The sequence below is a fragment of the Phascolarctos cinereus genome, unplaced genomic scaffold (genome assembly GCF_003287225.1).
Source record: "Phascolarctos cinereus isolate Bilbo 61053 unplaced genomic scaffold, phaCin_HiC Scaffold_2;HRSCAF=192, whole genome shotgun sequence".
Taxonomy (NCBI): Eukaryota; Metazoa; Chordata; class Mammalia; order Diprotodontia; family Phascolarctidae; genus Phascolarctos; species Phascolarctos cinereus.
Genome location: NW_027555625.1, coordinates 323,035,833 through 323,060,450, shown reverse-complemented (window position 1 = coordinate 323,060,450; position 24,618 = coordinate 323,035,833). Strand labels below are relative to the sequence as shown.

At 38.3% G+C, this 24,618-nt stretch overlaps 1 protein-coding gene across 9 annotated transcripts in view; it reads left to right on the top strand.

The window, feature by feature from the left end:
• PTPRT (protein tyrosine phosphatase receptor type T) overlaps window positions 1–24,618 on the top strand; it is a 1,323,147-nt gene that overhangs the window by 1,183,431 nt on the left and 115,098 nt on the right. For all 9 annotated transcript variants that reach the window (XM_020998700.2, XM_020998699.2, XM_020998698.2 and 6 more), the window contains one exon: window positions 24,013–24,200. In XM_020998700.2, coding sequence (XP_020854359.1) covers window positions 24,013–24,200 — 188 coding nt within the window. The remainder of the gene's footprint in view (window positions 1–24,012; window positions 24,201–24,618) is intronic.

Sequence of the window (24,618 nt, the reverse complement as noted above, 5' to 3'; positions counted from 1 at the left end):
AGTATCTGTGAAAACAGCTGAACAAAACCCCTGAAGCTTGGGACAGTGTGCCCTCCACCCTAGAAGCAGAGCCCTATTTAACAAACAGTTAAAAGTCAAGTAATAGGCTGGGAAAATGAGCAAACAATGGGAAAAACTCTGATTATAGAAAGTTATTATGGTAACAAGGAAGATCAAAACACATGCTCAGAAGAAGAAAACAGGGTCAAAGCTCCTATATCCAAAGCCTCCAAGAAAAATATGAATTGGTCTCAGATCATGGAAGAGCTCAAAAAGGATTTTGAAAATCAAGTAAGAGAAGTAGAAGTCAAATTGGGAAGAAAAATAAGAGTGATGCAAGAAAATCATGAGAAAAGAGTCTACAGCTTGGTAAAAGAGACACACACATAAAAAAATAATACTGAAGAAAATAATACCTTAAAAAAACAGACTAGGCCAAATGACAGAAGAGGTCCAAAAGGCCAATGAGAAAAGACTACCTTAAAAAGCAGAATTGGCCAAATAGAAAAGGAAGTACAAAAGTACACTGAAGAAAATAATTCCTTAAAAATTAGAATGGATCAAATGGACGCTAATGGCTTTATGAGAAATCAAGAAATCATAAAACAAGACCAAAAGAATAAAAAAAAACCAAAACAGAAGAGAATGTGAAATATCTTTTTGGAAAAACAACTGACCTGCAAAATAGATCCAGGAGAAATAATTTAAAAAATATTGCTCTACCTGAAAGCCATGATCAAAAAAAAAAAAAAGAACCTAGACGAAACCTTTCAAGAAATTATCAAGGCAGCTAGGTGGCACAGTAGATAGAGCATCGGCCCTGCAGTCAGGAGAACCTGAATTCAAATGTGGCCTCAGACACATAACACTTACTAGCTGTGTTACCCTGGGCAAGTCACTTAACCCCAATTGCCTAAAATAAATAAATAATTGTCAAGGAAAACTGTCCTGATATTCTAGAACTAGAGGGTAAAATAGAAATTGAAAGAATCCACCAACCACCTCTTGAAAGATATCACAAAATGAAAATTCCCAGGAATATTAGAGCCAAATTCAAGAGTTCCCAGGTCAAGGAGAAAATATTGCAAGCAGCCAGAAAGAAACAATTTAAGTATCATGGAGCCACACTCAGGATAACACAAGATTTAGCAGCTTCTACATTAAATGATCATAGGGCTTGGAATACAATATTCTGGAGGGCAAAGGAGCTAGAATTACAACCAAGAATCACCTACCCAGCAAAACTGAGTATGATTCTTCAAGGGGAAAAATGGATATTCAATTAGATGGAGGACTTTCAAGCATTCTTGATGAAAAGACCAGAGCTGCATAGAAAATTTGACTTTCAAATACAAGACTCAAGAGAAGCATAAAAAGGTAAACAGGAAAGAGAACTCATAAGGGACTTAATAAGGTTAAAATGTTTACATTCCTATATGGGAAGATGATATTTGTAACTCATAAGACCTTTCTCATTGTTAGGTTAGTTTGAAGGAGTATATATGGGCAGAGTTGAATATGAAGGGATGATATCTAAAAAAATAAAATTAGGAGGTGAGAGAGGAATGTACTAGGAGAAAGAGAAAGGGAGAGGTAAAATGGGGTAAATTATTTCCCGTAAAAGAGGCAAGGAAAAGCTTTTACAGAGAAGGAGTGGAGGAAAAGAAGGGAGATGTGAGAGGAAGTGAGTGAACCTTAATCGTATTAGAATTGGCTCAAAGAGGGAATAACATACACACAGGCAATTGGATATAGGAATCTATCTTACCCTACAGGAAAGTAGGAGGGGAAGGGGATAAGGGAAGGGACAGGGTGATAGAAGGGAGGGCAGATTTGGACAGGGGATAGTCAGAAGCAGAACACTTTTGAGGAGGGACAGGGTGAAAGGAGAGAGAATAGAATAAATGAAGATGGGGAAATAGGATGGAGGGAAATAGTTAACAGTAGTAACTGTGAAAAATATTTTGAAGCAAGTTTCTCTGATAAAAGGCCTCATTTTTCAAACATATAGAGAACTGAGTCAAATTTGTAAAAATGAGAGCCATTCTCCAATTAATAAATGATCAAAAGATATGATCAGTTTTCAGATGAAGTAATCAAAGGTATTTATAGCCGTATGAAAAAATATTCCAACTCACTATTGACTAGAGAAAAGTAAATCAAAATAATTATGAGGTACCACATCATGTGTATTAGATTGACTAATAGGAAAGAAGAGGTAAATGGCCAATGTTGGAGGGGATGTGGGAAAAATAAGACATTAATGTGCCATTGGTGGAGTTGTGAACTGATTCAACCAGTCTGTAGAGGAATTTGAAACTATGCCTAAAAGGCTATGAAACCAGGCATGCCCTTTGACATAACAATACCACCACTACATCTGTTTTCTAAAAGAGATAAAAAAAAAAGAAAAGGACCTATATGCTCCAAAATATTTATAGCAGCTCTTTTATGGGAGTAAAGAATTATAAATTAAGAGAATGCCCATCAACTGGAGAATGGCTGAATAAAATGTGGTATGTGATTATGATGGAATATTATTGTACTATAAGAAATAATGAGCAGGATGCTCTCAGAAAAACCTGGAAAGGCTTGCATGGGCTAATGTAAAGTGAGATATACTGTGTACAAAGTAACAGCAATATTGTAAGATGATCAGCTGTGAATGACTTAGCTATTATCAGTAATATAGTGATTCAAGGCAACTCTGAAGGACTTAGGATGAAAAATGCTATCCATCCCCAGAGAAAAAACTGATGGTGTCAGAATACAGATTGAAGCATATTTTGTTTTACTTTCTTTATTTTTCTTGAGTTTTTCTTTCATAACATGACTATTATGGATATGTTTTACATGACTACACATGTATAACCTGTATTGAATTGCTTGCCTCCTCAATGAGGGGGTGTGGGAAGGAAGGAAGAGAATTTGGAACTTAAATTTGAAACTCAAAGTTTTAAAAATGAATGTCAAAAATTGTTTTTACATGTAACTAGGGAAAAATAAAATACTAAATAAATACCAAAAAAGTATCAATTGAGGAACTCATGGAAGATGGATTGGAAAGGAGGAGAGGTTATATGTGAGGAGATCAGTTAGAAAGTTTTTGCAATAATAGACATGATGAGTGGTGAGGAACTGGACTAGAGTGTTAGCTGCATGAATAAAGGGAAAGGGAAAGATAGGAAAGTTGTTAAAGAAGTAAGATGGACAAAATGGAAAGTAATTGGATATGGAGTGTGAGGAAGAGTGAAGGGTCAAGGATGACTGTTAGATTGTAAACCTTGGTGGCAAGAATGATGCTGCCCACAAAAGAAATGTGAAGTTAGGAGGAAGGGTAGATTCAAGGGGAGAGATAATGAATTCTGTTTGGGTCATATTTAATTTGAGATGCCTATCAATGTGATGTTTAGCAGGATGTTGGAGATATTAGATTAGTGTTCCAAAGAGAAGGAGGGCTGGATATGTGGATTTGTGAGCTGTGGGCATAGAAATGAAAGCTAACTTTATGGGAGCTAATAAGATCACTGACAGAGTATGTTGAGAGAAAAGAGGAGGCAACCCACTCCACTTCTAGATACCTCTAATAACAATCAGGAAGTGTTTCATTACTCTGCACCAAAATTCAATTCTTTGTAACTTTCACAACCTGCTTCTTATTCTACTGTCTGGGGTTAACCAAAACAAATTTAATCCTTATTCTCCACAGCAGCTCTTCAAATGCTTGAACATAGCCTTCATAAATCTACTCAACTCCAGGCTAAGCATTGATAATTCTTTCAATTGATTCATAAAAGCCATGAGCTAAAGATTTTTTGTTCCCCTCGTTTACTTTCTCTAGACAGTGTCCAGCTTATCAGTGTGCTTCCTAAAATGTGCTTAAAACTGAACTAGCCACTTCAACTGTCAGTCAAGGAATGCCCCTTAATTATTTCTTCTCACTTGGTCCCCCTATTCAATCAATTGTCAAGTCTCAGTGATTCTACCTCCAACCTAGTTGTCCCCTTCTCTCCATTCACACCACACCCACCCTAATCCAGACCCTAATATAAGATAGAAATTTCTCTGTTTAGTATTTAAGGTCCTTCACACTATGGCTTTAGCTTGTATTTCCAGGCTAATTACACATTATTCCCCTCACACACTTTACATTGCAACTGAATTGTCATATTTGTCCCTGTATGTGACAATCCATCTTCAGCCTCTGCCCAACCTAGAATGCCTTCCTTCCTTAATTCTACCTCTTAGAAGCCTCTAGCTCTATTTGAGGCTCAGTTCAAATGCCATCTCATTCAAGAGGCCTTTCCTGATTCCTCCAGTTGTTAGTGCCACACAATTACTTTGTATTTTCTGTATAAATTTCTGTTATGTATTTATATGGCAACATGTTTTTACTATCACTATGACCACCACCACCACCAGCAACACTCCTTTATCACTAGTAACACTAGCATCTAACTCTAAAAGGACAAGAATCCCATTCCTTGTTTTATTCCTAGTGTCTACTACAAAGAGTTGGCACTTAAGAAATGTTTTTGAATAATTAACTAACTGATTGGTTTATTGGTGTGGTCTGACCTCCCTAGACTTGGGCACTGTTCCTTTCTTAGGCCAGTTTAAGATAGTATTATTTTCTTGGCATTCGGATCATATTGTTGAATCTTGTTATCCATGAAAATCCCCTCATCTTGTTCATATGAACTGCTATTTAGATATTCCTCTTCAGTCTTGCACTTGTAGAATTGATTTTTGAACCTAAGAATAAGACTTTATTTTTCCCTATTAAATTTCATCTTATAGATCCAGTACAGTGTGGTAGCCCAGAGGTGTCAAATGCAGCACACAGACACTCCAGAGTGTAGCCTGAACCAGATCAGAATGTAATTGGGAAATATTTATCAAAACAAACAAAAATATAGTAAAGCATAGATAATACTACATATTTAAAGTAAGGCAATATGCAGTCATCAGGTATCCTTATGCAAGGATTAGTAGCCCCTATTTTTCTATTTGAGTTTGATACCACCATTCTAGCCTTTTGTGATCTTAATGAATTGTGACTGTCATTCAGTATCTTAGTTATATGACACTGCTTTGCGCCATCTCCACATTTGATAAACGTATCATTTTTGCATTTGTCCAAGTTATTTACATTTTACATAGTACAAGGCTAAGGCAAGATTATTGGGATCACCCACTGCAGACTTCCTTCCCATTTGCTATAAAACCATAAGTGACTACTCTTTGGATATGACTATTCAGTCTTCTGAATCAATCTAATTGTCCAGTCCTCTAGACCAGATTCCTCTTTTTCCACACAAGAATTGTATGAGAAATTGTATCAGATCTTTTCTTAAAATATAGATAATCTTTTTTAAATTATTCTCCTTATATACTACCTTAATAACTGTCACACACACACACACACACACACACACACACACATGCAAAAAAAAAGAAATGAGGTAAGTCTAGAATACTCTATTTTTTCTAAATGTACACTATGTCCTAGAATTTTGTTAAGAATTGAAGTAAGCTCACTGACCTATAGTTTTTAGACTGCATTCTCTATTTTTTTTTCTTTTAGATATTAGGATGGCATTTTTTCCCTCTCTAATTCTGGGATTTGTTGTTGTTCAGTTGTTTCAGCTGTGTCTGACTCTTCATGATCCCAACTGTGATTTTCTTGGCAAAGATACTGGAGTGGTCTGCCATTTCCTTCTCCAGCTTATTTTACAGATGAGGAAACTTAGGCAAACAGGATTAAGTGACTTGCTCAGGGTCATACAGCTAGTACCTCTCCAGGAGTACCTTTCCAGTTTTCCAAAAGATTTCAAAGATCAGTGACAATAACTCAATAGTAATATTTGTCAGTTCTTTTAGGAATAAAAGGCTCATCATTTTCTGGTATTTCTATACCGAGTTACACTGAATCTCAGACAAAAGATTCATATTCCAATGGTAGACACAGAATCAAAGCTTCTTGACAGTAACAATTGTTTTATTGTGTTTCTATGCTCACTTTCTATGCCCCTTAATACAGTGACTGGTGTGTAGTAGTTGCTTAATAAATGCTTTCTGATTGATTGATTGATTTCTAGTTTGGTAGGATCAGGCAGAGCCTATATGCCATTGTCATTTCTTTAGAAAATCCAGAGTCCCTGGTGTTGAATGATGAAATATCAGAGGAAGACATCAGTGGCAGATAATGATACTCTGTACACTGAGGACAAGAAAGGATATGGTCTTGAATGGCCATATGTGCAGTTTAGATCAAATCAGTCATGAGAATAGTGGTCCCCAGATATCCTGGGTGTATGCAAACTCCCCAGGTAGGTAAATTTGTAAATGAAAATCAAAGGAAAAAAATGCTTGGTTAAACTATGCAATTTCATCAGATCCTAACCATGATATGGTAGAAAGAGAACAAAACATGGGCCACAAGCCTTTGAGCTCAAATATTAATTTTTCTTTTTACCACTTGTGCAATATTAGGCAATTGACTTCTCCCTGGACCTCAGTTTCTTCTCTGTATAATGTGATCTCTAAGTACTATTACAAATCTAAATCCTATGGTCCTATGCTGGTTACATCTGCTTTCCCTCTGTCCCTAGCCCACAATATTCTCTGCTAATCATATCCATCTAGGATGAATGAAGGAGAAAATACCTCTTCAATGTATAGCTCTGGATCTAATGCTGTGGTATCCTTATGTCAGAGTAGGGGGAAGAAATCAGTGTTTTTCTGTTATAATAACCTCCCTAGAAGCCTGGCATGGAATTCTAGGACTCAAATAATAATTGGAATACCTGGAATGGAATAATGTGTGACAAAAAAACATCTAATGCTTTGTGATTTAAACAACATTTTCCTCCCGATACCCCTGTGAGGTAGGAAGTTACAAATAGTTGTCCATATTTTCCAAATGAGAAATCTAAAGCTGAAAGATCTGAAATGACTGTCAGAACTGGAAGGTTCTTGAGAAATCATCTACTCCAGTCCTATGATTTTATAGGTGGGAGAAACTGAGGATGATCTTAATTAAATGACTTGTTTATCCAAAGTGGTAATATAGGTGGTAAATGGAAGAGGCAGTACTAGGATCTTTACCTCCTGACTCCCAGGCCAGTGGTCCCAGACATCACACTGCCTCTGGCCTCCATTCGTACAAGGTGGCTAGGGAAGACTTGTTTCCTATACAGGTAATCCCAGGACTGGATTTCCTCTGCCAGGGAGATAGGCTAACTCCCTTAAAAGTAGCCAAAGTAGTTTTGACTTCTGCCCTTACTCTGAGGAATGTTGATTGTTGAGTGGATGAAAGAAGAAATTCTTGTGCATTTAAAATATTTGATGAAAACAATAAAATGATTTAGGGATCTGGCTTCAGTGTTAGGCTTCACAGGTATGCCTAGAGTGATATAAAATGAAATTCTAAAAACATAGAGTGTCAGCTGCTTTTCCATCTACCACACAACCCTAAAGCTCAGATATATTGGTTACCATCTGTTAGAAATCCAGTTAATCATGGTGAGAGCTGGTTAAAAGCAATGAGTCATCATCACAGTTAAGAGATGGTTTCTTGACAGAAAAGACACGGGGCTATAAGTTTGGGCCTTAGATCCCCCTCCACCTTTTCTGCTGTAAACCTTTTCTAAAAGTATTTACTCTACTACTTGCTGTTCAAAAGAAAACTGAGGCAATACCCTGTGCTTGGCATGTCCTGAAAGTGAATGAGCATGTACTTCTCAGTGGAAATATAAACCAAAGCTGGCATTGTCCTGTCCCCAACCTCCACAAAGTAAATGACAGATCTTTGGAGCTGGGACTTAGGCAATTAATTGTTTAACCAACATTTCAGCCACTCAGCTTATGAGGATGGCCAATGCCCCAACACAGATAGAGAAGTACTGTACTAACAAGGATGGGAAGGGAAAGAGATGGGGATCTCTTCCGCTGACATAGGATCTTCTACCTCAGGGACCAAGTTAAGAGCAGACACATAGCTCCCTGAACCAATTCTAAACTTATCCAGGAGATATAGCTCTGCTTTTGGACATGGATAACAAAGGTTTCTGATTGGATGAGGAAGATATCTCAGGCCTAATAGAACTAGGCTTTCTGGAGGAGCAGAATGGTGCAAAGGAAAGAGGGCTAGATTTGCAACCAGAGGAACTTCATTTAAATCCTCTTTAAAAGCATTTTTTTTCCAGGACTTGCTATTCAAAATAAGATTGAGGTAGTACACCCATCAAAATATCCATGTGACCTTGGGCAAAATATTTTGTCTCTCTTGGTCAGTTTTCTTAACTTTAAAATAAGGGGGTTCAACTAGATAATCAGAAGATTCCCTTCCAGTTCTAAATCTATGATTATGATATGAACCAATCTTGACCCTTTAAGGCCTAGAGAGTTCTCCCTCCCACCAAGACTGCCCTAAGAGCTCTGAACTGCATAGGATGGAAGGCAACAGTCAGACAAGACCTGATGTAATAACACTTCCTTTGTAACTCTCCTTGGTGCTGAAACGGGCTGCTGTAGTAACCTCTCTGTTGTTTCTGAAAGATTGTTCTCTTTTTAACTAACCCTAGAGAGGACTATCATTTAATTACCACTCCACATCACTTATTTAGTATAAAGATCTCTTAGTTATTTAGCAAATTCATCACTTGGCACCTTTTTACTTAAGAAAACATTTAATTAGCATTTAATTACTGGAAGTGGTGATCAACTACTGACTGATTCATTTCCTTAGTAACTGAATATTTTACTGAGTAGAACAATGTTAAGTTAATTATTAATAATTATTTTAGGATAGGAAATGGCTCTCAATTCCCTTTCTCATCCTAAGGCAGTTAAAGCCATTTTTTAAAAAATATTCTACATCTAATTCTTCCTTTGACAGGTTTAGGGATTAACAGCTAGAAGGGAACTCGGAGGTCATCTAACCTAACTCCCTCATATTATATAAGAGAAATATTTAACCTAGAGCGTTAAAATATATTAACCAAAGACACAAATATGTTAACTAGCAGATCTGTGATTTGAATACAAATCTTCTGATTCCAAGACTATTCATTTTTTTTTTACCTTTTGGTGTTAGTAGAGGCTGTCTTAGTGACACAGCATACAAGATAAAGAGGAAAATTCTTGATCCTTATCTCAGTCATAATTAGCTGAGCTGCCATGATTACCTTAATAGGAACAGCCAACCAGTAGAGACTGGGCTTGTGGGGTGTTATACATTCATGGAATCCTCAGGTTTGTTGGTACAGAAACTCACATCAGTTTACACAAGGGTGACAAGGCCTTAGTGAATCAAGGCCCAGTTGCCATAATTATAATAGTTTGGTTTATAACCCAGAGTACCACTTTATTCATGTAAAGCAAGGACTGTACTATTTCTATGATCATTGTGTTTTGCCTTTTGTCTATGATACCCCTGCCTGGTGTCAAAGGACCTGAGAAACTCAAATTGTAATTAGAAGGTTGCTTGGTGAACTCAGAACTAGAAAATGGGGAGTCATAGGAATTAGAGCTAGAAGGAATCTTGAAGATTAAGTTGGGTTATTCTGAAATATGTTTTATCAAAACCATCACAAAGCCTGATGAATTAGCTCTGCTATTACGCACACCTTTCCATCCAATGGGAATTTTGAATCTATCAGATAGAGTATCTCTTTCTTCTAGATATTTTTAGAGACAAAAATGTTCTTGGACCCAGATCTCCTTTTCCTAGCTTTTGTGTAAGACCACTATTATAGGCCCCAGAGAATAGGATATTATGTCTCAGGCATAGCTCTCATAGATGTTGTGACACAACATTTTCGTTAGTCTAGCTCCTTGTTGTATGTTATGCCTCAAGATCTCTACCAACTTTCAGCGTAGTTCACCACAAGAGACCCTCCACAAGGTCACATATATTACATAGGAATAAAAATACAGATTTACAAGGAAAGCCACCTGTGAAACCATACTTATCAGAGTTGTCCTACTTTGCCACCAACTGGTCTCACTGGGCTCTCTTGTTTTCCATTCTAACAGTCCAGTCAGTTATGCAGTGAGAAGCCCAGTATATAAAAATGATCCCAAAAGGTTGAATTCACTTCACTTTTATAATCTGGCTACTGACAGGAGCTGGTACCTTCATCAGAGTTATTAGCAACAGCTGCTGCCATTCTGCTCTACAGATCAGTTGCCCAGTCATCATAATGTTGGGACATATGGAATAAATTGACCTCTGTGGATATGACAAATCTTAAGAATTCAGCCTTCTATCCTCAAGTTGCTGAAACAGCTTAATATTGGCAGACTATCAGAAGGGTTTCATTGTTGTTCATTTATCTTGATGTTTGTGTGGGCCAAACATAAATCAATAGCTTCAGCTAAATATATGGTGTTCATAGTCAATGAATGACTAGAGTTTTACATGTATAGCTGTTGTTTTTAGAAACATCAGAAGGGAAGAGCCTTCTTCTTGAGTCATTCCTCCTTGATTGTTTGCTTTGGGTTAAATTACTAAACTTCTTTCTTCTCCCATTACTCCAATAGGAATTTGCAGAATGTTGTCTGCCTTTTTGTGAGCCTTTGATGAAAAGAATCAATTATTTAAAAATGGATTTCCAGAGTATCTTGGCCACATTTTAAACTAGGAGACTGTGATAAAGGGAACTGTACCCTCCCCAAGAGATGGCAAAAACATTTCATGCACATGTTCTCCTTATACTGAAATTGATTTCTTCCAAAAGGGTGCACTTTTTCATTAGTTACTCTTAGAAGTTGCTGGCAAGATTTTTGCAGGAGTCCTCCTTAATAGGCTAATCCTTCACCTGGAAGATAGTCATCTACCCAAGAACCAGTGTGGCTTCAGAAAATGCCAAGGAACAGTTAATATGGTGTTTGCTACTCGACTACTCCAGGAGAAACATCAGGAGCAGAACAGAGGTCTGTACACAATGTTCATTGGTCTGACCAAGGCTTTTGATATTGTGAGTCATGAGAGGTTGTGGAAAATCATGACAAAATTTGGTTACCCAGATAATTCATCAGTGTCATATGTCAGTTTTATGACAGCATGCTTGTACAGTTTCTAGATATAGATGATGCGCTCATGCTTTCCCAGTCACCAATAGAGTGAAGCAAGCCCATGTGCTTACTCCAGGGCTTTTTAGCATATTTTCAGCAATGTTGGCAGGCGTCTTCCATACAACTGAAAATGGCATCGAGGTCAGCTTTTGCATTGACAGTAAATTATTTAACTTGAAAAGGCTATAAGCCAAGACTAAAGTAGAGGGAGAATTGGTACATGACTTTTTGTTCACAGGTGATTGTGCACTCAATGCAGCCTCAGAGGATAAGATGAAAAAAAGTATGGATCAATTCTCTTCTGCTTGTGCTAATTTTGGCCTAACAATTAACACCAAGAAAGCAGAGATTCTCTACCAGCCAGCACTACACCATCCGTATGGAACCATCAATTATAGCAAGTGGGGAAATTTTGAATGTTGTGAATAAGTTCACTTACTTTGGCAATGTACTTTCCAAGGATGTTCACATAGGTCATGAGGTTGGCACACACATTGTCAGAGCCACTCAACTCTTGGAAGGCTTCAAACAAAAGCATGGGAGAGAAGAGGTATTAAAGGTATTAGACTGCCTACCAAATTGAAGATCCACAGAGTCATTGTGTTGACCTCATTACTGTGTACCTGTGAAACCTGGACAGTCTACCAGTGCCATGCCAAGAAATTGAATTGCTCCCATTTGAATTCTTAGGAAGATTCTGAAGATCACCTGGCAAGATAAAATACTAGACATTGAGGTCCTTTCTAGAATTGAACTGCCAAGCACTAAAACTTTACTGAACGAGTGCAACTCTGATGGTCTGGCCATGTTGTTTGAATGCTAAACATATGTTTGCCTAAAAGACTATTTTGTAGAGAACTCACACAAGGCAGGTGCTCATATGAAGGTCAGTAGAAGTGATATAAGGATACTCTCAAGTTCTCTCTGAAGAACTTTGGAATTGATTGTGAGACATGGGAGACACTGGCACAAGAACACCTATTATGGTGTGCCTACATCAGAGGAGGCACTGTGCTCTACCAGCAAAACAGGACTGTAGCAGCTCAAAAGAAATGTGAAATGTGCAATTTAGAGACATCTCCACTCCAAATGTTCACACGGACTATTTGTGCCCAACCTGTGGCAGAGCCTGGCAAGCTCCTATCAGTCTGATCATCCACAGTCAGACACACTGCACCTTGACCTCAGTGTAGTGATGTCATGTTGGTCTTCTTCAAGAATGAAGCACAACGACTAACCAACTTTTCCATTGTTTCTTCTTACATATCAATGAGAGATAAACTCACAAGTCAATTCTGAGGGTTGTCAAACTCTACCCCCACACTGCCAAAAAAAATAATAGATACTGCTAGTTTGACCAACGAGTATGTGATAGGTCTTTCAGGTTGGAACACGATAGAAGATGGGCTGCCTAAACACTACACGGAAGGACAGAACTAGGATCCAAAAAGGAGCTGAAAGCCTGAAATGCTAGGCTGAAGCCAAATGGCATGTCCTTCTTTTGGCAGTTCAGGCACAATACCTTATCTAAATTTTATCTCTTTTGGTGCCCAGTTTGTATTTAACAAATGCTTTTTAAAAATTTATTTCATGTGGGTACACCTTCAATCAACTCAAAATCTTTCCATTCTTTCTCATTCTACACAAATGTGACCATCTCTTTCCATAAATCCTCAATTTATATACCATCCAATAAGATGGAATACTTTCTCTGGTTCTTTTGCTGTCTTAGTAGAACCATTGTAGCACTTGAACTGACCATATGTCATCTTTCATTCTCATGGCATGACTGGGCTACCATTCATGTCTCCAATGATATCTTTTACACCACTTTTCATATGCAATTCATTATTGGGAACATTCTGTGGCCTTCCTACATCTACATGCATCTTTTCATTGTCTTTTCAGTTGCTTGTAATGTTGCTGAAATCTTAGGGCTGCATGATTCACAGCCATGTGAATCACTGGCATAATACCATTGTTTTTTTTTTTAAAGATGGGTATTTATTGCAGAAAATAGTTTGGGATCATTGAAAACATTGGAGGCCCCAAAAGCCATCTAGTCTGACTTGTCTCTTATTCAATTTCAGGCCCCACTTATTTTCCCTCTGTGCGCTAACAGACTAATTAAATGGGCTGCCTGTCCAGCTTCCTAACATAATTCTGATAGTATGCATGTCCATTTCATTTCCTTTCCAATGTTAATAGTGACATGAATCTCTTTGGTATTGCTGTGGCTTTCACTAAGGAGATCTTATAGTGTTCTAGAGTTCCAAGCAATTAATACAATGTCATCTACAAATAAATACCTTTGGAGATCCTTGACACCTATAGCAAATCCTTTTGCTTGGTGTACTTGATATTTAATGGAGATAAACATAAAGTTGTACACTTAGCTTAAAAAAATATATTATCACAGAAGAGACATGCCCACAGAGAGCTACTCAAGTGAAAAAGATCTAGAGGCGTCAGTGGGTGAAAAGTTTAATAAAACAGTAGTATAGGGGCAGGTAGGTGTTGCAGTGGATAGAGCTCCAACCTTGAAATCAGGAGGACCTGAGTCCAAATCTGGCCTCAGACACTCGACACTTACTAGCTGTGTGACGCTAGACAAGTCACTTAACCCCATTGCCTAGCAAAAAAGCAAATAAAAAGAAAAAACCCAGTAGTGTGAGATGGCAACCAAAAAAGATAATACAATCTCAGTGCGTGTTAATAGAAATATAGAGTCCATAATAGGAGTTTTGATAGTCCTACTGTACTTTGCTGTGATCAAGCAACAGCTGGAGGGGTGTGCTCAGTTCTGGGAATTACACACTGGAAAAGACATTGATAGGTCGGAGTATCTCCATAAGATGACAAACAGTATAGTGAAGTGCTTGAAGCCATGGCTTATGTATATTGATTGAAGCAACTGGGGATATTTAGGCTAGAGAACAGAAGACTTATGGTGAATGAAAGAGAAGGGAAAGTTCACTGTCTTCAAGTGTTTTAATGACTATCATGTAGAAAAAGGATTAAACTTGTTCTGCTTGGCCTTTGGGGGCAAGACCAGAAACAGTAAGTGAAGATTGCAAGGAGGCAGGTTCACAATAATGAGCTTCTTACAGTTCAAACTTTCTACCAAGAGAATGGGCTGACTTATGAAACAAGAAATTCCCTGTCACTAAAGGTATTTAAGTAAGACCTAAATTGCCACTGGCTGAGGTGATAGTAGTGGTTATTCATAGATTAGGTAGGGAGTTTGACCAGCTAGATGGACTCTGAGTTTCCTTCCAGCTCTTTGATTCTCTCATTGTATTGTTAAACAACAATTTTTGCAAAAATTTATCAGAATTATAACTGATTCAGTAGCAAGGGAAATATGAAGGAAGGAAGGAAGGAAGAGAGAAGGAAGTGGACAGAGGAAGAGGGAGAAAGAAGGGAGGGAGGGAGGGAGAAAGATGGAAGGAATGGGGGGAGAGAGAGAGAGAGAGAGAGAGAGAGAGAGAGAGAGAGAGACAGAGAGAGAGACAGAGAGAGAGAGAGAGAGAATATAAGCACATACAAGTGGCATTATCAGTATGAGACATTTTCAATTCCTTTCCTATGTCCCATAATACATTACCTAGTTGAAGACTGTTTAGCTTGTGCTGTGATACACCTATAACACCAAATTCTAAGCTAGCGCTGCAAATGGCACAGTGCCCCTAGAGTACTAGAGCAATGCCAATCTCAGGCATCCCTGAGTCTCTCTTTGGAGTTGACAGGAAGCTGACAACCTTTACTCAGGGACAGACAAATTGGATGGGGATGTAATTAAAACCATCAGCGGTACTCCTCAGGAAGCAAGGAATTCTGAGCAAAGGCAGCTTATCGCTTTACACACTCGCCAAAGCTAATAGAATTAAACCTGAAAACAAAGATGCTGCTTCTATCATTCTGGAAGCTAGAAATTATTGGGGGACATGAAAGAACAACTTTGAAAAGGAACAGTTTTGCATGCTTATCAGTGAGGGGGCAGTTGGGTTGGGTGGTTGACTCTTGGTTTTCCTGCTGCCAGAAATCATTTCTTCTTCCTCAGGCTTCCTACCCACCCCTATGTTGGGGCCTCTAATTACAAAAAAACTAAGTTTGTTTGTTTGTTTTTTTCAAAATTACTTTCCCCTTTCTCTTTGTGTCTTTAGCTATTAGGAAAGACCAGCAACAAAGCTGTCTTCCTCCTGGTTCTTTATCATACCTTTCCCAGATGGTATAAGTCATAAAGCTCTAAAACTGGTAGTGTTTTCTCCATTTTGTACTTACTCGTTTTTCTCTTGATAGTCCAGTCTGCTAAATTTGAGGTAGCAACATGCATTTTTCTTTGCATTTCACTAAACCATTTTATTAGTAATTAAAAGGGCTAGAACAATATGCAAGCATAGAATCTTGAAGTTAGAGAGAAGCTAGGCAGCTAGGTGGCATAGTGGATAGACTTCTGGACTTGGAGTCAGGAATACCTGAGTTCAGTTCCTGCTTCAGACACTTTATAGCTGTGTGACCATGGACAAATCACTTAACCTCTCTCTGCTTCAGTTTCCTCATCTGTAAAATGAATATAATGAGATAACATGTAAAGTATTTTGCAAGCCTTAACAGGCTATATAAATCCTAACTAAGATGATAAGGAGGAGGAAAAGGAAGCAATATAATATAGTATAAAGAATGTAACATAGAGTTCAAATCTGATCTCTGACACTCTCTGAGTGACTTTAGATAGAATTACTTTGCTGTTCTGTGCCTTAATTTCCTCATCCATAAAATGAGAGGGAGAGATGACCAATTACTAAGATCCTCAATTTTGAAAGACCATTCACTATAGTTAGTCCAATCTTCCACCTCATTCAGAAATTCCTTCTGTAGTATTCCTGATAGAAGCTTAACTGTCTCTACTTGAACATTTCCAGTGGTGAGGACCTGACTACATCAAAAGGTATCCATTACAAACTTCTCTAGTGAGAAAGTTCTGCTTTATACTAAGCCGAAATCTGTTTCCCTGTAACTTTTGATTCATTAGTCAGAGTACTACCTTCTGGAGCAATGAAAAATAAATGTCATCTTCCTTCTAAATAAAATTATTTCACTTATTCAAAGACAGCTATTATATATTCTCTATTCCTCTCTTCTCCAAATAAAGTATCCTGAATGTCTTTGATCTTCATGGGAGATGACTTCTGGATTCCTGTTCTTCTTCCTTGGAACATGATCCTAATTTATTAGAAGGCAGAAACATCTCCCTCACTCATGTTCATCTCTACCCCAGAACATCCCTATATCTCTAGACTTTTCTCCATATGAAATCTCATTTCTGTCTTTCTTCATTAGTTCCTTTTCTGTTTTAAAAGAAGAGATATCCAAGATCATATTTCCATCCTGGTCTTGTCCTTCCTTCTTTCTCATCTGGGACCTTACTCCCTCATTCATGTCTTTTCTTACACACATCTTCTTCTCTCCCTCTTCACTGCTTCCTTTCCTTTTGCCTCTCAACATACATGAGTCCTCTTTATCTTGGGGAAAAAAATTCCCCCGGAGCCTGATAGCCCTGTTAGCTAACATCCTCTCCCTCTTTGCTATTCTTTGCCATTCTTATCATCTCACTTTCCATCTTGTTAAAGAAATACACAAATTCCCCCATTTTGGCAACTAGTGCCATGGTTTCTTCAGCCAAAACAGTTTCCACCAGTGCACTGCCACTTATCACCATGTCTAATATCAATAGAGTTGTCTAAATTTTCTGGTTCTTCTTTGATCACTGGCTCCTTAAACTCTTTACATCTGACTCAGTCCCTTCCCCTTAATTTTAACATGGAGAATTTGCACATAGTTGGAAGTCAATAAATATTTGCTGTCTGATCATGTCACTCACCTGCTGAAGACGGTTGAATGGCTCCCTTTTGTGTCTAGGATAAAATCCAAACTCTTCTGTCTGTCCTTGAAAGCCCTTCACGATCCAGCTTCCACTTATCTTTCCAGACTGACCCCACATTATCCCCACCCATGGATCCCACATGCTCGTTGAACCGTTGTGCTTCATATTTCTTGTGCTGATCATTTCATCTCCCATCTCTCTGCCTTTGCACAGGCTGTTCCCCATTCCAGGAATACCTTCCTCACTTCCGGTTGTAGAATTCTTAGCATCCTTCAAAGCACAGCTCAGATACAGCCTCCTGCAGGATTTTCCTGGTTCCCCCAGTTATTAAAGTACTATCCCTCCAATTGTTCTGCGTATATTTTGTATATGTTTACCTATGTGTATATTATAATTGGAGGATAGGGACTGTTTTATTTTCTTTTAACAAAAAAATGATTGTCAATCTCTAAGTACTCAGTACTTACTAGGATCTTAATTAATACTTGTTGAGCTGAAGTCATAAATATGCTGATTACCCTAGAATTTTGGGTTCCTTAGAACAAATAGCTGAAAAATTAAATCAGATTTTCAGACTGTATAGCAAATCTGAATGGATTCGTATCCACATAGGTTTTCCTAAATCTTCTTAAGCTTTTTCATAAGTAAAAGTCACTTTCCCCCTCAATATTGATTTTACATTTACAGACCTATGCTGTCAATACTAATCTTGGTGCAGGAAAAAAAAAAAGCAAAAAAACAACAACATACACAAAATTATCTAATTTGGAATGATTGGTTGCCAAACATTCAGTTAGTATTTAGTGGGTCCTAAAAACTTTTCAGAAATAGTCTTTGAAAGCTACAAAACTTCTTGATGTCTTCTCTGACTTACAACACTATAATCTGCTACTTAGAACTCACCTTAATCCTTCTCTGATTTTTTTCACCAATTAAAAACTTGAGTAAAATCAGTTATTTTGGGGCAGCTAGGTGGTACAGTGGATAGAACACTGGCCCTGGAATCAGAAGGACCTGAGTTCAAGTCCTACCTCAGACCAAACACTTGACACTTACTAGCTGTGTGACCCTGAGCAAGTGACTTAACCCCAGTTGCCTAAAAAAAAAAAATTAAAACCAGTTATTTTCTGTCATATCAATTCAACAAGCAAAACTGCAAATGAGTCATTTGTTTTCAATTCTCGACTGCTTTTGGTATTATTACATGGATATGCCTTTCATTTCCATCAAGTCAATGCTTAAACCTTACCAAGAATTCATGCTTTGTATGTATTATGGCTGAAGACCAAACTGGGGTAATGTAGGGTATAGGGAATATCATTTATTAGGGTCCCATCTGTAAATTTGTGGTGAATTATCTCATTTATTAGCTTAAATGGATCCCTGTCTTTTCTTCACAACTATTACTGGGTAGAAGTTTTTGAATGAAGCTGGGCTTAGTAGAAAATACCATTTGCTTTACTGGAGAGAGCATTAGATGTGCATTCACAAGATCTGTGTTTGAATCTTAATTATGCTACTTTCTACCTATGCAGGCAAGTGACTTGACCTCTCTGGAATTCATTTTTCTTATCTATAAAATGGCCAGTGGTGTTAGTCTCAACAATCTCCACAAAATTCACTTTTCGGTCTAATGTTTTATGATCCTTTGAAACTCATGTTCATTTCTCATACACGTTGAGCTCAGAATCTTTTCTGATGATTGAGAAATAATAACTAGATATGCTAAGGAAAAATCGATGGACATATACAAATGATAACAACTGTCAATAGGAATGTCATGACACATTTGCTAATAGTTGTTTCCTGTTTACAGATATTAGCCCAAATCAGATCTTAGCTTTGACACATGGCATGTAACAATCCATAATTGCTATCAAATTTTGACCTTTTTATCTAAGGATTTACAAGAATTTCTCATATGATACACAGTAATGCATGTGTTGTTGTTTTGTACAAATGAAAAAATTGCATTTATTGTACTATAAGGAATATCCGCTTGGGGTAGCTCCACATGTAAGGTAACTAGGCATAACTGGGAATTCTGGCAACTGAGACAAGTTGGGGGGGGTAGCAAAGGTAGGAGGAAAAATATGTGGCTCACTTATCCCCAAGAGAGTCCATCCTGTGCAAGTGGGAACTTCCAAGGCAACTGGGAACAGAGGCAATAATGCTATGGATGTGGGACAGCTTGGTGCAGTGATGGTAGTCCAGAGTAACAAGGCACCTCTGAAAAAGAGACCTCTACATTTCATCACCATGGGAAGAAGCCCTAGTAGCCTTGTTATAGTTCTGATTCTGATTACATAATCTATCTTGGCTTGCTCCTGAAATCAGATCCCTGACTTCTCTGACAATATCAGGCCCAGTGTTTAAGGAGGATGATATAGCTTTACCTACTGACAGAGAGAAAGAAGAATGTTTTGGTTTCTATATTGCTTCTATCTTTCCCAGCCAGAAGAATGGCCTTTGTACCAGAGGAGTAGATAATATGAGAACTTCTAGTCATTTTAAATGATTCCAAATAGTATGAAGACAAACTGCATGCTAGAAAGGCAACGTTATCTCAAAGTGACTATAAGCAATCTTTGTAAAATCAGTACAGATGGGAGATGTACCAGAAGATGGCTTATTTATTTCAAGGCCCACATCCTAGGTGTTACTCTGGGCTCAATTTGTTTCATCCTTTGTGTCTCCCAAGTAACTGTGGATCTCTGATCCACACTGGCCAATTTCTTCCTATGTGATGTTGGGAAAATTTAGGACCAAGTCCAGAGCTGACTAATTTATTTGGTTTGGAAACCAATGATGCAAACTGGGCCTAGGTTAATCTGGGTGGTCGCATGCCTAACAGTACAGTTGTTGTTGTTTTTTTAAGGTAATTGGGGTTAAGTGACTTGCCCAGAATCACACAGCTAGTAAGTGTCAGGTGTTTGGTCTGAGGCCAGATTTGAACTCAGGTCCTCCTGAGCTCAGGGCTGGTGCTCTGTCCACTGTGCCACCTAGCTGCCCCTGTAACAGTACAGTTTTAAGGCCCCCACTACTCCAAATCCTCTTCCTGCTCACCACAAGGGTACAGTACTACAGTACATAAAGAAGCCCTCTAGATTTAGGTGACCTGTGTATGAATGGTCATAGAAAATTCAAAATATTATTATACAATAAATAAATTGATGGTATCCATAAAAGGAAAACTGAACATTCCTGAAAATTAAGGATTTGGTGACAAGAGAAGTGATTAATGGGCAATCCAAAGGCTGGCTGGTTTGAGTTACATTTTATGAGCAACCTGTGTTTTCTGTATGCCCTTGTTGAATTAGCAATAGAACTACACATTAGTTTTAAGACTCCCTCTCGGATAGGGACATCATAACGTTTTTTAATTGGGACTGATAAAAAACATAGCACCACTTGTAGGTTCCTGAGAGAAGTGAGTTGTGAAATTGGGTTTTCATTAAACCTAATGATGGAAAATTAAGCATAGAGCGTCTACTGGAAATGGTCCAAGATTGAAAAGGTGTCTTTTCTACATTATAGGAGGTTAATAAGTGGATAGGTGAAATACAAAACATTGGAGAAAGGCCTCCAATGAGGTGAATTAATCAACCTTGAAATCCCTTCCATTCAGAATCCTCATACTGTCTTTCATTAGCGCTGGCATCATTATCATTACACATATTTTTAGCTTTTGCTTTAAAATTCCAAATGTGGTTTTTGTTTCATTCACCATGATGATTTTTTTGACATTGACTATCTATGATAATAGCTGGCATTTACAAAGCATTTTGAGGTTTACAAAGTACTTTCCATAGATGTGCTCATTTGAATCTCCTAACAACAGAGAGAGGTAAACAGAACAAATGTTTTCATCCCTATTTGATAGATGAGGATATGAAAGCTCAGAAAGTGAAGGGGACTTTCCCATAGTCACACAGATAATTAGTGTCAGGTGGAAGCATTCAACTCCCAGTCCATCATCATCACAACTGCAGCATATGTAGGAAGGGGCTCAAAGAAAACATGGATATATTCAACACTTTGGAAATATTAAGCATCTCATAGTGATCCCCATGAATTTCTCATCAAAGGAAAGATAACTAGAATGGTGAGACAACTGTAGATAATGATATACAAAGATCTGTTTAAGCAACTAGGGACTAGCCTACAGCCTAAAGAATTTAGAGGGGACAAGATCATTCTGTCAAGTGTTTAAAGGATTGTCATGTGAAATACTTTTTCTGCTTGACTCCACCAATTATTAGAAGTTGAAGAGAGACAATATAGTCAAACACTCCCATTCAAACTGTACAGAAGTGGAATGAGATGAAGGTAGTGGATTTTCCTTCCCTTGAGGTCTTAGAGAAGTTGGATGATCATTTATCAGAGCTATTGTACTTTCAGGGACTATTTGAACCTGATCCCCTCTGAGAGGCCCTTACAACAGTTACAGCAATAACACTTTACATTTATATAGTTCTTTAAGGTTTTCAAGTCCCTTCCATGTTCCAGCACTGTGCTAAGCACTTTACAAACATTTATTTCGTGTGATCTTCACAACAGCCTATGAGGTACGTGCTATTATTATCTCCAGTTTACAGTTGAGGAAACTGAGGCAAACAGAAATTAAGTGATTGATTGGTCCAGGGTGACACAGATCATAAGTGTCTGAGGCTGGTTGTGAACTAAGGTCTTCCTGACTCCAGACCCAGGTCTGCTATGCCATCTAGCACCACCAAGAGAGACTCTATACCAGAGGTTCTTGACATTTTTTATACCATTGATCCTTTTGTCAGCCTAGTAAACCTAGAGACCTCTTCTCAGAATAATGTTTTAACTGCATCAAATACATAGGACTACAAAGGAAATCAATTATATCAAAATGTAGTCATGAAAATATTTTTAAAAACATGATCATGGGCCCCAAGTTAAAAAATCCTGCTTTATCACATTCCTTGGAAATGTGGTCTACTTTCATGGTTCTTTCAATCAGGAGACAAAATCCAACTTACATTGCAACAAATCAAAATACTGCAGTATACTCACTAGGTGTACCTTTGGAAAAGGATGCTCCCTTCACCTGTGCAGATCACAACCACTAAACACATTGTCTTCCTGTGTAATTCTTATCTGTGCTTTATATCTCTATAAATTCTCCATTGCTCTATAGAAGAGCTAACCAGCAGGCTCGAGACATGCCTGTAGCTCTGGATTTATTTTATGGCTACTCAGTAGTTGAGCTGTCCATCTGTTATCATTCCTTCTAGCTATGTGATCAACCTATCTCCTTCTCCACCCCCTTATCCCTCTCACCCATTTCAGCTTGTCTTTTACATACTGGAAAAAGAGAATAAATGCTTGCTGCTTTGTATGAATACAATACTCTTCAGTGTCAAGCCACCTCAATCCTCAAGCCTTCTCTTCCCCCAAACTTAGAAGCACCATCAGCAATAAGATCTTTCCAATGTAGGAATAAGCTAAAGGGCCCCCTGGGCTCTGCAAAGCAATCAGGAATAAAAGCAGAAGGCTCAGCAGAAGCAAAGATTGGGATTGGTCCACTTTCCCATAAGGCTGTGTGCAATATTCCGAGGGGAGTTTATATTGATGGACAGGCTTTCATGCTTTGTCATTGACAGAGGGGACGCAAAAGGGGCCCATCAGATGTGAGACACTTTTCATCTGTTTCATAACAAAAATGCAGCTCATTCACATTTTATCATTGTCATTTTGGAAAATGCACTATTCAGTTCTACATAGCAAATATTTGTTAAGCATCAACTGTGCTTAACTTTTCTAGTTTGGGGACATGCAAAGAAAGATAGAATATAGACCCTGCTCTCTAGGAGCTTGCAATCTAATGAGGGTGGGAAGACAGAACAGACAGTGTCCATGCAGCATGGCATTATAGATAGAGTGCTGAACTTAGAGCCAAGAAGACTTTCAGATCCTTCCTCAAAACCTCAATAGGCATGAGACCATGGATGGGTCCCTCTCAGAACCTCATTTTCCACATGCGTAAAATGGGAATAATATCTGTAGCATCTACCTCACAGGATGATTTTAAAGATAAAACCAGATAATCGCTAGAGGGATTTACTAGCTTTAAAATACTACAAAATTATTTTTATCATTACATGAATAACTATGATAGAAGATAAGAGTGAGATAGTGTGGAGATATAGGCAAGTGATTTGACGCAGATGGGGCAAGGAGGAGTGGCATCTGAATTGGACCTTAAAGGAAGAAAGAAACATCAGTAGGTGAAGAGGACATGGGAGGACCATTCTAGGCACATCATGACATGAGTAAACTTCCAGGGGAAAAAAATAGTAGGACTACAACAGAATATTATTGACTTTGGCTCAAATATACACTGCCAGAAGAAGAGCAGTATGAAATGTTTGAAAGGTGAGTTATAATTAGATCATGGGGGGTGGGGAGAGAGGTGAGGAAGGGGTCTTGAATGCGTTCTCAGGGACTTGTATTTTATTCAGTAGGCAATTAGGAATCACTGAAGGTTTTTGAGTAGAAGGATGATGTGATCAGAGTGTTTAATTAGGAAGAATACTTAGCTACCAGAAGAGTGAATTAGATCAGGGTTTGCCTGTAGGTACAAAGAATTGTTTGAAGGTTATTTATGTAATCTAGAGGAGAAGAGAAGAAGGCCTTTACTAGTGTTTGTAGTAAGGAGAGAGAAGAGAAGATAGGTGTGATAGATAATATTGTTCCTTGCTCATATCCGCTCTCCAAATAGAAAGGACCTACCATCTTCACATTCTGCAGTCCACCACTGGCATTTTTGCATCTGTTTAGCAGCCTGTCTGTTTGTGCTGCCCCGAGCCTCTCTGACAGATTATCCTGAAATACTCCGTTGTTATGTCATCCCCCTAGGCTGCCTCTGGAAAATGTACCACTGCTCTGTTGATTTTTAAGGTCAACTTCTGCCAAGCTACCCAAGCAATGGGAAAAGAAAAAAAAAGCCAAGGACAAAGGGGAGAAACAGCTAGTGGGTGACAGTTTGCTTTGCCTTCTTCTCTCTGAAACAGGCAGCAGCCGTGGGGAATTGGCCCAGCCCACACTGACCATCCAGACCCATCCGTACAGGAGCTGTGAGCCAGTGGAAATGTCCTACCCCCGGGACCAGTTCCAACCTGCAATCCGAGTAGCAGACCTATTGCAACACATCACACAGATGAAGCGGGGTCAAGGTTATGGGTTCAAGGAAGAGTATGAGGTGAGAAACCAGGGGGAGAAATGGGAGGGAGAAAGGGGAGGAAAGCTTCTTTTCTGAATGTCAGTCAGACTGAGGAGGTTGATTTATCTGCCACCATCCATTCTAAGGAAGAGTTCACTTTAGAGGTATTGTGCCTCACTGACTGTGTGTACAGTATTCCGGATGTCATCCTGGACAAAGACAGTGAAGACTTCTTAAAGCAAATTTGAGTTTAATGAAACCTAGTCTGGACTGAGTTGACCTTCACTCTCTTTATTTGTTTGCCTTTAAATCTTTTATTAATACTCTGTTTTTAAAATATCCCTCCTTTTCCAGTGACTCCCCCCACCCAACAGAACTCTGCCTTGTAACAAAGAAGTATACTTAAGCAAAACAATCCAACAGATTGGCCATGCCTGACAATGTATGCTTCATTGTG